General features: G+C 46.6%; 1 protein-coding gene across 2 annotated transcripts in view; it reads right to left on the bottom strand.

The window, feature by feature from the left end:
- The window catches only part of TTLL10 (tubulin tyrosine ligase like 10), a 46,252-nt gene that overhangs the window by 6,718 nt on the left and 23,551 nt on the right, over positions 1 to 15,983 (bottom strand). For both annotated transcript variants that reach the window (XM_030537855.1, XM_030537856.1), the window contains exons 7-10: positions 14,711 to 14,882; positions 9,091 to 9,262; positions 4,801 to 4,941; positions 2,812 to 2,928 (exon numbers count right to left, since the gene is read on the bottom strand). In XM_030537855.1, the coding sequence (XP_030393715.1) occupies positions 2,812 to 2,928; positions 4,801 to 4,941; positions 9,091 to 9,262; positions 14,711 to 14,882 (602 nt within the window). The remainder of the gene's footprint in view (positions 1 to 2,811; positions 2,929 to 4,800; positions 4,942 to 9,090; positions 9,263 to 14,710; positions 14,883 to 15,983) is intronic.

The raw sequence follows: 15,983 nt of genomic DNA, 5'->3' as shown, positions 1-15,983 counted from the left end.
ACACTGGAGTAATGAGAGGGGCCTTCAGTCTCTCTTGAGCTCCCCACAAGGGAACCAATTAGTGCTGCCAAACGTCACCAAGTTAGCTGGCAGATTCTCCCCCGCACCCAAGATGGAAGCGGTAAAGCAGGTTTTATTCTGAGCTCCTGAAATTGGCCTGGAACCATCTTTCTCTCTGTCGCACCACTCCAGGGCCCCAACGATCTCAGGAGCCAGTGGACAGCAGTGCCATTGAAATGAATAGAATTGCACCTGTTCACAGCAGGGGTGATTTCCTGCATCCCCAACGTGTTTGGCTTTCACAAATTGGCAGGCAAAGCTGGAGTCTGCTCTCCCATGGCTGAATCCCTTTATTGCTACTAAAAGATCCACAGGCCTGTCCTCCTAGCTGCCCCTGAGGAGAGCGACCCTTCTGCCCAGCTGATGCAATCCTCTCTCCCCCCACCACCATGCCCTCCTCCTTGCAGCTGAGACAATTGTGGTCAGCGCTGCAGAGGGGTTGTGGGTCCTTTCCACAGGCCCTGGTTGCATGCATGCTGGAACCAGTGTGCTGCAGTCCATGCTCTGGGACAGAAATGCCTTTCCAAGCCTGCGCAAGGCAAATGCGGGACCCTGGAGCCCCCTTGGGGAGTGATTCAGGGTGTCTAGACATTTGGAACAAGAAGGAAGGAAGGGCGTGGATGGGAAAAAGCTCAAATTAGCCTTTCTACCAGCACTTTCCCTCCTGTCAATTCACTCCTTTGACTGTGTGTATGTGAGTTTGATGCTGGATGCACAGCTCTGGGGGACACCACCTGTACCTATAGCACAGCTCCAGCACAAGCATTGTTGATGCAAGCTTCCCCCGTCCCACCTATGTTCCTCATTCTGGAGGGAGTTCCAGGTGTGAGAGAAGAGCTCCAGCCATGTGACCCAGTCAGCCCTCGGTTTCCCGGCTTAGACTGACAACCAAGGGGACATGCTGCACTGCCCTAAAGACACCCCCACCCTGCAAGGTTTGTATCATCTAGGCCACTGGAAATCCATCAGATGGCAACGTCTTTCAATTCCTTTCATCCTGGACCGGAGCTGAAGACATAACAGAACTCAAAAGCGATGCCTGCCACTATGAAGCCCTGCAGCCACCCAGCCTGTCCCTCCACCCTGTTTTATAGCCATGCCCTTCCACGTTGGCTTTTGGGGAATGAGAAACATGAACATCACAGCTGCACCCCTTTAGAAGGGGAGCCCCTGCTCTGGTGCAGAACACAGCACATTCATGCATCTCATTTACTCTGATGTAAATCAGACTCCACTGACGTCACTGGTGTATGGTGAAGGGGAGAACCAGGCCCATTGTGTGTTATGGGTGCAGATTCCTACACAACAGGAAGCCCAGCCAGGAACTACACAATTACCCCAGCAATCATGGTATTCATACAGACGTTAACACTGGGCTAAAGGCACTGGGCCTGAGTCTCTTCTACCAGTTCTACCCTCAGGTATTTCCACTGACTTCAGGGAAGCTTTTTCTAATTGATAGTGGTGTACGTGAACAGAGAATCAGGTTCATTGTCTCCCTACAGGACAAGAGAACAAGGAAGTACCTGCAATAAACAAATACAGACATAAATTCCTTCTTTACTCCCTTTACCCACTTTAACAGACGTCCAAACTCGCTCATCACTGCTGGGTCTCCAGTTTCTCAGCACTGAAATCCCCCCCACGGTTATAGATCAAACCATTCTAAAGTAATTGATCTGTTTATCTGTCCATATACAAAATACATAGAGACGTAATAGTCTCCAGGGGCCATGTTTGCACTGAAGCGGAGCTAACGCTTTTAATTAACCACAGAGGGATTGCCAGACAAGAGTGATATTGGATCTCCTTTCTATTTCAGGTTTACGCAGCCAGGGCTTTGCATGCCAACATTGCAAAAAGACAATTGCCACCGAAATTTGAGATGTGCCTGTTTCTATGTCTTTGCCATTAACTCTCTCTTGCCATTGATTTCCTGCACAAAGGAAACAATTGTGTGGGCACTGTGCCCTTTGCTGCATACATGACTGCCATTCTGTAGTAGGGTTTGCTGGAATATGTTTGAGTTAGCTTCTGTGTTAGCAACAGGTCTACAAAAGCAAAGTGAACCAGATGGTTTTCTGTTGTGTCCAGGCCAGGTGGTTTTATAGGACTTTGATGCTTTGAGGCAATGTGATGGTTATAGCCAGCCCCTTTCTTTCTTTCTTTCTTTCTTTCTTTCTTTCTTTCTTTCTTTCTTTCTTTCTTTCTTTCTTTCTTTCTTTCTTTCTTTGTCAGTACTTCCCAATTTACCACTTTATTCTGTGATCTATCAGTTCTCACCAGCTAAGTTGTGTTGGGATGGATCAGTACGCGGATGGTAAACCTACAAGGAACACCTAGAAAGTTCTGCTGGTGATTTGCTGATCAGAAAACGAGCCAGTGCTCCAGGATAGCCTTGAAAGGGTCTCTGTGTTGTTGGAGTTTCGAATCTAGATACTCAGCTGGTGTAAATCAGGATAGCTCCTTCAAAGGCAAGGCAGATGAATTGATTTATACAAGCTGAGTATCCAGCCCGTCATCTTTCAGAGATGATGTAAAATTGAGACCGGGAGCTTCTGGTCACTAAAAATTCCATGCTATTTTTCGCTATTAAATCCACATTCCTGCTAATCATAGTTTTAACTGGATAAAGTATTCACTTCCCACCCTAAACTTTTATGGAAGGGTTGCTATGCGCTATTAAACATTTGGCTTCTTCCTCCTCAGAAGTGGCTGCATGCATAAAGGGAACAAGATTTTGCTAAATACCTTAAAGTCTTCGTCAATCAAGAAATCACAGCCAATGAGATCAAAGTAGCCCAGTTTACATTCCAGCTTGGACTTGACAGCCAGGAAGCACTGCATCATGATTTGCTGCATTCTCTTCTGCAATACACACAATAACGGCATCTTAAGGTCAATCCAAACACACAGGAGCACAGCATCTTAGTCACGACGTAGCCAACCGTCCCAGCAAACTTTCCCCTTCCCTGTCTCTATAGAGACTGTTTCCCAGGTTTTTTAAGTGAGGGGATTTGAGAGCCAAATCACATGTGAAATGGGGCACAAAATCCACATCTCAGGGCAGGATTTTCCCATCTAAGTGTTATTTCCAGAGAAAATATCCCACTATCTCCAGTGTGGATTTTCTCATATTAGGTGAGCCCTGGAGCCATTCCAGCTGAGATCATAAGGCCCCCAGACTCTGTTGGCTTGTGAACAACATTTCCTCACAAGCCTTCCCTTCTTCAAGCAGACAGCCACCCCCTGTGCTCCTTCTCTGGTTGGAAGCTTGAGGCCAAATACTGCTTACCGGATAATATGCGACCTTCACCCATCTCTCTGACTTCCTCTTTGGGGGCTGCTTTTGAACCTACTACTCCATGGTGCTATCACACTGCCTGCACGATGGAACTGAGCCTGGCTCCTCACTCAGAATGAGTGTTTACCAACTTCCTGGAAATACTTCTTCATTTACTCTTTTAAAAGTGACAACCAGACTTGGGGGCAAATGTGGCAATTGACGAGTCACAGACTCCCTGAGTTTTGTGTTCAAGAAGCCAAAAACATAGGGCAAAATGGAGCAGCTGCTGCCAGGTTTTGCTTGGTTTTGAGTTGAAATGATTGTGTTTTATGGTTTCTGTCCAATAACCCAAGGCCAGGCTGGTGGAAAGGTTTCAGAACGGCAGTGAACGTTTGGCAAACTTAGCCCGAGTTGCTGCCTAGCTGGTTCCCTAAGGTTTTGGGTGAAAAGCCTAATGCTTTCTTAATGTTTTTAGCATTTAATTTCCTTTGGGTGTTGTTCTAAACAGCAGCGGAACCACAACAAAGCTTAACAGCCCTTGTCCTTTCTGAGCTTTGCTCCCTTCATTTCCATCCACAGCGTATGTTTCAAGCTGCGTGGAACCTTATTGCACCATTCGGATCATGCCAATGGCCCCAGGCACTCCGTCCCTAACTTCCTTCCCCTCTTGGACTGTGCAAGATGGGAGTGTGGGATGGAAATCAGGCCTTTTAGGTCTGCTCCACTCTTCATGACAGGAGGGGTTATCCAGCCATAATCTGGAGGATTCTCTGCACCTTGAAGTCTTTAAACCACAAGTTGAGGACTTCAATAGCTCAGACATAGGTCAGGGGTTTGTTACAGGAGTGGGTGAGTGAGATTCTATGGCCTGCATTGTGCAGGAGGTCAGACTAGAAGATCATAATGGTCCCTTCTGACCTTAAAGTCTGAGTCTATGAGTCCCACTGCAAGAACAGCGTGTATGTGAAGGGATCCGGCCATAAATGAACAGACTTATACAAAGGCCTTCAAAAGTGTAGTCACACTTTGGCTTGAGTCCTGTCAATCTGCACATCTCGTCGTTGCCCCTTGACTTGTCATGGTAGTACCATGGCACTGGACTGAAAGCCTGGATAACACTAGAGCACTCCTCCAGGTAATTGCTGCCCATCACCCTCTTTCATGACACATCACCTCAAAGTGTGATCTAAAAATAAAATCTACATTGACACGAACAAGTCGAAAGACTCCAGTCGTTTCTGATGCATATTTTTAGGGTGGTTTTTAACAGTAAAATGCTGCCGCATTCAGCATCTGCTGGTAAACGGTTACTATGGTGCTGCCAATACCTTCTCCTCACTTGCTGCACCTCTGTTTCCCCTCGGGCACCTGAGGAGCAAGCAGATTTGCCCTCCCTCCTGTTCCAGGAATCCTAATTAACGCCACGCATGCACTCGGACTCCCCGAACACTCACAGTGAACACGGTGAAGACCCAGTCCTTGGGGAGGCCCTTGGCTTGCCTGAATTTATCATTAACGTAGCTGTTAAAGCGCTCCATCCGCCACACCGTCTCCTCCTTCAGCTGACTGTACAGGGGGTTTTTCTTCTGCATGTACTGGAGGGGAAAGGGGGGATGGAGAAAGCAAAGGGATGGTGAGTTAAGATTTCCCCCTCCCTGTCGTGAGGAATGGGAAGAGGAAGAGAGGAATGGTTGTAAAGGAACCAGATTCAAGCCATATTCTGAGTTGCCATCTGGCCCAAGAGATGGGAAAACAAGTGGACCCAAGTCAGCACTGCAGAAGGAAGGCTATGGGCTGGGATTTGTGGGCAGTCTGTTCTTTCCAAGCACCCTTGCTCAGAGGGTTTAGCTTGGATGGCTTTAGGGTTCTGGCTCCCATGTCAGAACTCCCAGCAGGAAGATCTAGACTTGTTTTGCTTTGGGACCCTGCTCAGGAAGGTGCTGAGTACCCACAATTCCCATTGGCCTCTTGGGGGTCAGGATGCAGGTCGTTCCCTTGAATTGTTAAGACGAGTGAGTTCGCTGACACCCAGGGAAATATGGGGTGGGTGAGATGAGACCTGAAGTCTAGATCTTGATCGTGCAGGATGTTACTAAGTCTTCCTGTGAGATGCTGAGTGCCCTCAATGTCCATTGAAGTCAATGGGCATTAAGGGTGCTCAGTGCCTCGAAGGATCGATCCCTTGATGCATAAGTTTCAGGCAGCCAGAATGCAATCAGAACCAGGGGTGCAGTGTGGACACGAAGATAGTCTGAGCACACCCTGTGTCCTACCTAGTGGTCACAGTGCAGAGAGGACCTGCTAGAAAGCGCCACATAGCCAAGCCTGAAAGTCCATTTGCTTCCCAGCCTGGAGGTGATGTGACTTGGCCAAGGAGACACAGTGTGTGAGTGACGGAGCTGGGAACAGAGTCAAGAGGCCTGATTCTCAGTTGCATTAAGGCCCAGTGATGCTGCTTGGAGTGGGCATAAACAGCCCCGAGAACACTCGCTGCACAAGCCTCTCCTCAGCCCTCCCAATGCTCTACCCCAGCCCTGCTTGCAGCCCCGGGCCTAAGGGTTGGATTGGCGGCCTGCTGGGAACATGGCTCTGTACTGCCGCTATTCTCAGCTTCCCGGGGACCCATGCTGAACCACGAGAAACAGCCTCCTGGGGGGCAGGCCCCTGTATGGCCCCAGAATAGAGTGAATGATCCAAAGGTGGCTTAAACTACATTAACCCCCCTCCCCAAGTCCTGGAATGGAGTCACTGAGAATCAGACCCTGGGCCTGGGAGTCCCATACTCCCCTGCGCTATATTATCCTTTTCCTTCCCGTCCCCCGGCTGCTGTCTAGACGATACCAGCTGAGGGGCAGGCAGCCTGTGATGCATGCTTACAGCAGACCCCATCACCCAGCAACTGTGTTAAAACAGCAGCAGCAGTGTTCGTTTTAAAAAGACATTTCTCTTTGTGAGCACCTCGCCCGCAGCTCACCATGCTCCTGGCCCAGTGTAACACTCCTCCACATGACCAGGAATAAACCCACTTCTGGAGAGCATCTCTCTCTCTCTCTGCTGGCGAGGAAGCGCTGGGAAATATGCACATGTGTGTATCTCCAGAGGAAACCAGGGAGAGGGAGTCTCAATTCTGCTGTCTCATTAATCCTTGGGTAAGGTGAAGCATTATCAAGCCCTAGGTGTTTGCATCGGCCAGTGAGAGATAAATCCCCTCTCCTTATGCAACAGCTGGGGAGGATTGCAAACTTATCTGCCATGCAATCGCTGCTAAGCTGCAAAATTTCTGATTAGTGGAGCTGTCTGCCATGCGTCTCACCCTGGTTTCAGCTTAATCCACTGTCCCCTGGGCAGGGCAAGAGGCAAATGAGGCCTAGCACTTGTCGATCCCCATGACGTGTCAGCAGAGGGGTCCTTTGTCTTCCGCATCCACCTGTCCTCATAAAATAAGTGCAGACTGGTGCCTGCCAGCTTGTGCCCCCTGAAAACAGAGGGCCTGATCCTGTGAGGTGCTGAGCACCTGCAGCAGCTTCTCACAAGGACAGAACAAACTTCATCTTGTCAAAGGAAAAAGACAAGTTTGTAAAAAATAATGGGACAAAGCCTCAGTTGGTGTAAATCAATGGAGCTCCATTCATTTCAATGGGGTGCACTGATTTACACCATCCAAGGGTCTGGCCCAATAACTACAAATTTGATTTGGGCTGAGAAAACCTTTAACAGATGGTTTATAAAACACCGCAAAGCTCTTAAAAAAAACCAGGGTTGGCGATGGAAACAGCCACAACAGCAGCTTTGCTTCCAAGGTGTCATGATCCAGTTTCAGATTCCCTCGTGCTTGCTTGGGAAACAAGATCAGCCCTGTGCTGTTGCCTGACTCCTGGGACAGAAAGCCACTGAATGGCTGGCAGGGGTGTATTGATGAGGTGGAGTGGAAGAAAGGGAGTGTTTGTCCTCAGTGCAAGACCTCGGCTCCCCCCGATGTGTCCTTGGCTGGGATTAGATGAAGGTAGAATGCAAAACTAAGACAGGCACCAGCCACAAAACTGGGATCTGGGCCAGAATTTCAAACATGAATCAGGGTTTTGGTTTGAGTCCATCTGCAAAGTGGATCAAACGTGCTGACGTTGGTTCACGTACTTCAGTGGACCAAAATCAGACATGAATTTGGCCCATACATAGACTGTAAACTCTTTGAGGGAGGGACTGGCTTTTTGTTCTGAGTTTGTACAGCTCCTGGCACAGTGGGGTCCTGTCCATGACTGGGGCTCCTAGGTGTTAGGGTAACACAGCAACACATACAATAATAATAATAATTAATTCATCATTGAAACCAGATGCCAAATTCGTCATAGGCTCTGTGTAGATTTCCAAATAAATACATTTGGAATAAACCTTTGATTCTACACTTTCTGTGTCATCTGATTGTGCATTTAACCCCAAACAGGGCTGGTGTTTAGCAAAGCAAAGTTCACTGCAGCAAGAGGGGCAAGCTACCTTGTTATCCCCCTGCAGGGAGTTTTCGTAGAGGTGCTCTGTGGAAAATGGTTCTGCTTGACATTTGCAACATATAAGAGAAAAAATGGCTGGCTTCCTTGCGTGCGGGAGGCAGGACAACACGGACGGGATCACGTGTCATATGAAAAAAAGTCCTACATGTTGCCAGCTGCTCAGGTGAGTTACCTTCCCCCCTCTTCCCGACAGGTTTCTAGGTAATTTATGCTCTGCTAATAAACAGCTGTCCCTTGTTTGATGTCAGTTGTGCCAGAGGGTCTCACCTGAGCACTTGAAATCCCCTGTGCACAGCCCTCGAGTTGAGCAAACAACTCTGTTCCAGGAAAACAAGTTGATAATAGCGTATATTGCAGAAAGTGGCTATAATCCGCGTTCTGAGCTACCCTTCTGCAATAACAATAAAACTCCTGCAAGAACCGAAGTGGGCGAGCCTGCTATCGAAATGCCATAGGAATGGCCGTAGGACCTACCAGGATGCCCCTTCACAGCCTGGATCTAATTCCTCCCCTCCCCTGAGAGTCTCAATAGCTTGCCTTATTCCCCCTCCTATCCCTCTGCCTCTCCATTCACAGGAAGCTTCTGCCTCTCTTAGGGGTTGTTACTAGCAGGAGAGAGGGTGAGATGGACGTTTGGCAGATACGTGCAAGGATCTCACTCGGAGGTAGCAAAGCGGGCAAAGATCAAGGTTTAATTCCAAGAGCTAACCAGAGACATGCTTTATTAAAGACACTTTTGCATGCTGCATGATTATTATTTATTTGAATTATGGTAGCATCAGCGACCAAGGCCCCATATAGGGCAAGGGACATATTGTCCCTGTCCCAAAGAGCTTATGATCTATATACCCAAGACAGACTAAGGGAAAAGAGATCCAGAGAGGAGAACTGTCTCACCTAAGATCACGCAGCAGATCAGTGGCAGAGAACAGAATCCAAATCCAGTACCCTGTCCATTTGGCCATAATGCATTTGTGATCCTGATCCAATCACTCCCATACCAGCCAAAGTGCTAGGGTCACATACGCATAAACCACATTGGCAACCTCTCGCCTCTTGTTTTTGGGAGTCCCGTTTCTGTCAGAACTGCCTCCCAGCATGTACCTAATTTAACTTCCCACTTGCTAATAGTGACACCTCTAGTCCATCATTTTACCGGACTATGGGCACAAAGGGGACCTCCTGGCACCATTCAATCAGATCACACAGGGTGGATGGATGGATTTAGTTTCAGTTTACCTGATTGGTCAGATGAGCAGTGAGGTCATCGGAAGTGGCATCGTAGTGGGTGCAGGTAAGTCGGACATAGCCATGGCCGAAAAATAATACATAAGGCACCGTGCAGGCAATGAGTAGGTAAGAACGGACATCAAACTTCTTCCTCTCTAGGAGCAGAGGCTTTTGGATATACCTGCCAGAGAGAGTGCAAGATGTGACATCAAGAAAGAGCATGAAGGGCTGTAGCATGGGGAGCTAACAGCTCTTGCCTATGCCCTTGGAAATCACTAGGAGCATTGCCGTTGATTTCAGTTGACACAGGATCAGCCTCTGATCACTTTACTCCATAAGTACGGCTTTAGATCAATGGGAGTGAGAGGCTACCCAAAAAGATTAAGTTTAACAGAAGCTGAAAGCTGATGAACAAAACCAAATGACCCACTAAACTGCTACTTTCTTGTCCTATATTTCCCTTCCCCTCACTTCTGTTGGCATTTGGGCCCGATCCAGTCATCCGTGCTCAGGCAAAACTCCCCGTGAAGTCAAATGGGAGAGTGGTTTGAGTGATGAGTGCAGATGCAGGTCCCTCGGTGTGTAAACAACAATGCCCTTAAAGTATTCAGAGTAGTTGTAGCCATGTCAGCCCCAGGATATTTAAGAGACAAGGTGGGTGGGGTAATATCTTTGATCGGATGAGCTTCTGTTGATGAGCGAGACAAGCTTTCGACCAACAGAAGCTGGTTCTATAAAACATACTACCTCACCCACCTTCTCTCTCTCTGTCCCCTAAAATGTAGTTCTGCTCTGAAAAGCAACCATGTGAAAGCGGCATCATTCCACTCATCAGATCTATGGCTTGTGTGTGCATTCAGGGTCATATCGCAGCTGCTGACTTTACTCACTACAATATATTAGCACTTTAGCATCTCTCAATTGTGTTGAGCTGCCACAGTGCGAGTGACATGGATTCTTTTCTAGCTCGTGTGTCATCAACAGGCCTGTCAAATAGGCTGACCAGGTTTGAGCTAGGAAGAATCCCTCTCCTCTATACTTTTAGCTGTGAGGTTGCATTTGCGAGGTAGGCGATTAGAAAAATACCCATCTCTTAACTTGTAAATAGAGCAGGTTGGTTAAAAAAGTGATGGGGGCAATTATAGAAAGTCATTTTCCATAACAGACAACAAATCAACTCTCATCCTATTCATGTCCCCAAGCTCTGATGGCTTTTATTGACATTAACATCCGTTGTAGCGATGTCACAATTCAGTCCCACCATGGAAGTGGCCGTGCTGCTACAAACTCTAGCTCTCATTGAGTTACTCAAATAACTAAGGTACAGTAACATTATAGCTACCCTGGGACAAATCCTGAGAGATGCTGTCCCATTAAAAACTAAGGCCCAGATTCAATAAAGTATTAGCATGTCTAATTCCCATTGGACAGGGTTCAGAGAAGAACCCCGAGAATGATTAAAGGACTAGAAAATCTGCCTTATAGTGATAGACTCCAAAAGCTCAGTCTTTTTAGCTTAACAGAGAAGAAAGTTACAGGGTGACTTCATTGCAGTCTATAAATAGCTACATGGGCAACAAATATTTAAAAATGGGCTCTTCCGTCTAGCAGAGAAAGGTCCAAAGGCTGGAAGCTGAAGCTAGTCAGATTTAAACTGGAAATCAGACATACATTTTTAACAGTGAGAATAATTAACTGTTGGAACAATTCATCAAAGGTTGTGATGGATTCAGCATCGCTGGAATTTTTAAATCAAGCTGGGATTTTTTTCTATATTATCTTCTCTAGGTATTCTTTTGGAGAAGTTCTATGGCTTGTGCTATAGAGGAGGGCAGACTGGACAATTGTCCCTTCTGGCCATGAAATCTATGAATTATATTCAGGACAGAGCACTGAATCAGCTGTTCAGTGGAATTAATATAGCCAGAATAACGGGCTAGACCCCCGCCCCTTCTGCTGTAGGACTTGGGGCAGTTTCCAGAAGGGGAATTTTGGGCAGCGTGTCATACTGGAGAGTTTCTTTTCTGCCCGCCTGAAAACAAGGGACACATTGCAGAATGTAGAAAGTGAAAGATTAAATTTCTTGACACTTCCAGATAAATCAGCTCACTCTCCCCCTCCCCACTGGCAGCACAGCTCTCCAGTTCATGCTGAGTTTTCTAGTTGGTTTAAAAACTCTATAGTCTCATTACACATGATAAAACAAACCCATTCATCTTATGGTCTAAACCAACATTTTTTTGTGGACACTGACAGCAGAGGGCACTGTTAGGATGCAAAGTGAAATGGCAGGAAGAGAAGCTGAGCATTTGAACAATAAAGGAATAAAAGCTTATGCCACATTTGTAGAGTGGGAGGGAATTAAAGAGTGACTAATATTTACTGGAGAGTATGCAGAGTTTGCATTTGTATACAAAGAACCCATCACACACGGCCATCGATGGAGTGATATCATTTAGGAACACTACGCCGTCCCTTCTCACCAAAGGGGAGTGGACATTTACGTGGATAACAAGGATACCCAGAGTTCTAACAGTTAAAACTAACATTATTTTTGGATGGGATGATAAACCGCATTCTTAAGCCAGTCTTTCGCTATTGGAGATCAGGATTTGGGGTTGGGAAAGAATTTTCCCTCAGGTCAGGTTGGCAAAGGACCTTTCTCTGCAGCATTGGGCAATGGTTTGAAAGAGATTGAAATAGTGGGTTCTCTGTAACTTGAAGTCTTTAAATCAAGATTTGACGACTTCAGTGAAGGAACCAGAAGTCATAGGTCTGTTACAGGAGAGGATGGGTGAGGTTCTGTGATCTGAGATGTCCAGGAGGTCAGACTAGATGATCATGGTGGTCCCTTCTAGCCTTAAAGTCTATGAGGATGAGACCTAATGTGGGGGGTAGATTATCCCCCATGTGCTACTTTATGGTTAGAATCATAGAATCATAGAATTGTTCTTACAGCTTCCTCTGAATCATGTGATATTGGTCACTGTTGGAAACAGGATACCGGACAAATGGACCTTGGGTTTGATCCAGGCTATCAATTCCTCTGCTTCTATGTGCCAGCTACTACATACACATGCCTGTCCTACCACGAAAGGGCTGGCAGTTCAGACTTGCCCTCTCCTGTCCATCCCAGCTAGGCTGGCTATTACTTCCCTTATAGAAAGATTTATCATAATAGTCTGACAAAGATAAAATGGACTAATTGCTTGAGTTGGCTGGGAAGGTTGGAGTTTTGTGTTCTCGACTTTCTGGGATAAAGTTGCTAAGCTGTAATATCAGAATGTTTGAGTTGTGAAACAGTGGCATGGTGGGGTGATGCAAACAGCACCATGATGAAACACGCTAATGTCACATTATGATAAATTTGTTATGCCCTTAGTATATCGCATGTCACACCTTGATCACACTATATTATGTCATGATAATGTAGTATTGGTCGTTGGGATGCCTGAAGTGCCCTGGAAGCCTAGCTTCAAGATTACTGAACCAAACAACCACTTAGAATCCAGGCTGTCCCATGAAAGCCAGGAGGGGTGTCTGTGACTTGCAGCTCATTATACAAACAATGACAATACTTTGCACCTCTATAATGCAACTCATTCACAAAGCTCAAGGCACTTTAGAAAAATCAATGAATTAATCGACCCAGCTCTCACTTGGGAGCTGAGTATTTCCTATCCTTATTTCAAAGATGGGGAACTGAGAGCAGCTTCGTGAGTTGCCGAAGGACACAGGGTGAGTCAGTAGAAAGATAATGCAGTGAAGAACTCTTATCTGGGCACATGCCCATTCTGGATTCTTTGTGGCAGGGATCATATTTTGTTCTGTGTTCTTACTGTGCCTAGCACAATGGAGTCCAGGGTCAAGACTAGGGCTCATGAGAACTATGGTAATGCAAAAATTAATAATAATAACAATAATTCTCGAGCACCACCAGCAAAATGGAATGAACCTTGTCTTATGTGACCACTCAAGGGACCAACAAATATTAGTTGGATACGGATGTGTCTAATAAAGAGGGGGCTGAGTTGTGTATTATGGGTGTGGATTTTCACAGGCTCTCAGGGTTGGCTTTGTTTCTGCTCCTATTAAAATGACTCCCGTTGACTTCTGTGGGAACATAGGAGCTAAGCCAATGCTGAGTCCTTTTGAAACACCCCCCCTTTATTTCTGGGGACAGTTTGGAGCCGTGCCTTAGAATGGGAGATTACAAAGGAAGGGCCTCTTGTATGGGATTCACTGTACTGATAGTTTGAAATCTAACTCACACCTTGCTGAATGGTGGCTGCTGTTTGTATGTGGGCAGTTAGTGGACTGGGATCTCTTTATTCACGTCCTTATTCCTTATGTCCCTACACAGAGACCGAGGAAGAGCTTGCTCCTCCACAGCTCCTGCTTTGTATTCCTTCTTGCACCTGTCCACCTCATCAGCTTGCCATTGCTTTTCAAATCTCAGCTGAAAACTTTCCCCCTTGCTTCTGCTAATCTAACTTCACTCTCCTTCTGCCATGGCTTTGTAAGTCAGTTCTGCAAAGCATTCTGGGATGCAGCGGATAAGAGAGATGCTAGACAAAAGAAAGCTGTATGGTGTTATTGCAGTGCCCTGGAGTATGACACTTGCAGAGATATCAGAAGGAAACAGCAATAACATTTGGTAGCCAGAGACTCTCTGGGCTTCGGCTTAGAAAATATAGTTAGCTGCTGTGAACTTCTTACAAAGAAAGCACGTGTCTCATTTGACTACCGGCCATAAGTATCTACAATAGCAGTTCCTGTTTGAGGTCAAGAAGCTCACAGCTACCCAGGCAGACTACAACAGATATATAGGAGGCATAGAATGGGTAGCACAGATGCTGCAGCTGTATGGTGTGTGAAATCTTGGCATGGTGTAACAAGCTGGGATAATACCTCATTCAAATGGCTCTATACAAGGCTTTTGTCATGTATGAAGCTATAGCATTTGGCCTTTGGAAGTGATTCTTATATTGTCAGATAGAGATCATCTCAAATCTCCTGTTTGATAGTGATGATCGATCTCCAAATATCAGACATGAAGGTGTTGAAACAGGCTCAGCTGAGAAATAACCCTCTACCCACAATGCATAGTGAGTCCTAGGCCACTGAGAAGAGAAGGTGTGAGCCATCAAGCAGCTATGAAGCAATTCAAGTCATTAAGGCCTGACTGAGTGCCCATGGAGGTCAGCTGGCATCTTTCCACTGAATTCTTGGAGCACTGGATCAGGCCTATAGAGGTGATCTCAAACATGTCAGCGCTCAGACAGATGCTCTCAGAAACATTAACCTTCAGGGGACTGGACACGGGCAGAGAGTGCCAGACCCAGTTCTTTTTCAGTTTCCAAGCTGAAGTCAGAGGGAGTTTCCCTTACAAAGGTCTGAGCGGGAAATGAGCAAGGGGCTCTGGATTTGGCCAAGAGAAGTGACGTGAAGCAAAGCAATATACCCAAGCTGACAGAGCATGTCTGTGAAAGATTCAGGAGCGGAACCCAGCTCTTTCAGCTTGCAGTTCTGAACCAACATCATGGAAACACCCTTCTTCTCCTTTGTCACCAGCAATAGCTGGACTGCAAATGGATGCAATGGAGTACCCGCCTGCTGCATTCTCTACCTTTGCACTATTCTGGCCTGGGGAGCTTTGTACGGCACCTTCTTGTACAAAGGATCTTCCTCGATGCTCTGGAGCTTGGCCTGAAGCGAGTTGACACTTGCTTGATTTTTAAGCAGGAAAATTCCTCGCCCTTGATTGGAGCAGGTGGGTTTGCAGATCCAAATCTGTTTGTCTGCAGACAAGAAAGAGTCTATTAGATTACAGCATAGTTATGGATACTGTACATTCCCTATAGCATGTTATCCTGAGACACCAACATGCTGAATGAATGGGCGCTGAAACATGCTTGTTTGAATATGTATTTAAATATAATATCATGCAAATAAAGAAGGGCCTCAGGCTAACATAAGATCTGCACATTCCCAAGCTTTGGTGTCATTTAAGAACTAGAGCTGGGTTTTGCCAGTTGGTCTCAGCTCTACCATGATAGCTCAGTGCCAAGATACATTAGCTACTTTGAGGTTACATTGGGGCAGTCTGAGGGGTCTGCTTCCTCTACAGGGATCTGAGTTCAAGTCCCTAATTCAGTACTGTCTGTTGGGCATGCAGCAGCTGAGAATGTCGAGGAAATGGCACTGCTACCAGCTGGGAAGGCTTTGTTCAGCTGTACCAGTTTCCTCCCTACTTCATTAGTTTTGGAGACTGAACTTTGATTCCACCTCCTGAATGATGGGGCCTTCAAGTGCATTTGCAGCCCGCCTCCAGGATGCTTTTGCTGGTGTGTTGGAGAAGCGAGCGGGCAAACAAAAGCGCTGGTGATGATGTCTAGTGATGATGGCCAAGGGAACAGCAGAAGGGAGAAAGTTGGCGGGAGCCTCTGTCTGACACTGCCCAAGGCAAGACTCTGTCTCCAGTGTTTGGACAGCTTGGAGAAGGGGATGTTGTGCAAGAAGATACCTATAAGGCAGCTGACAGATCGCTAGAGACAGTGGGGTGGGGAACTTCTGGGCCAATCAAAACAATCTGAATGTTGAAGGGGCATATCTGGGCTACGTGTCAGAGAAACTGGGGTCAAGTGAGTCACATTCTCTGAGTAGCCCACTTGTCAGCAGTATTTGGGTCTGGATGAATATCCCACATGTTGCAAAAAGAACAGGAGTACTTGTGGCACCTTAGAAACCTGCCACATGTTGCTGATATTCATGGAGATTCAGGACATTTACTGTTCATTCTCTAGCCCTAGTGATATTCCAGAAGAGAGGCTGAAATGACTACTGGGAGCTGTAGCGTGACTGATTCTTGGGCAGGTCAGAGAAGCCAAAGGCACCTTGCT

Source organism: Gopherus evgoodei, chromosome 18 (genome assembly GCF_007399415.2).
Source record: "Gopherus evgoodei ecotype Sinaloan lineage chromosome 18, rGopEvg1_v1.p, whole genome shotgun sequence".
Taxonomy (NCBI): Eukaryota; Metazoa; Chordata; order Testudines; family Testudinidae; genus Gopherus; species Gopherus evgoodei.
This window is presented reverse-complemented; position numbering and strand designations above follow the sequence as displayed.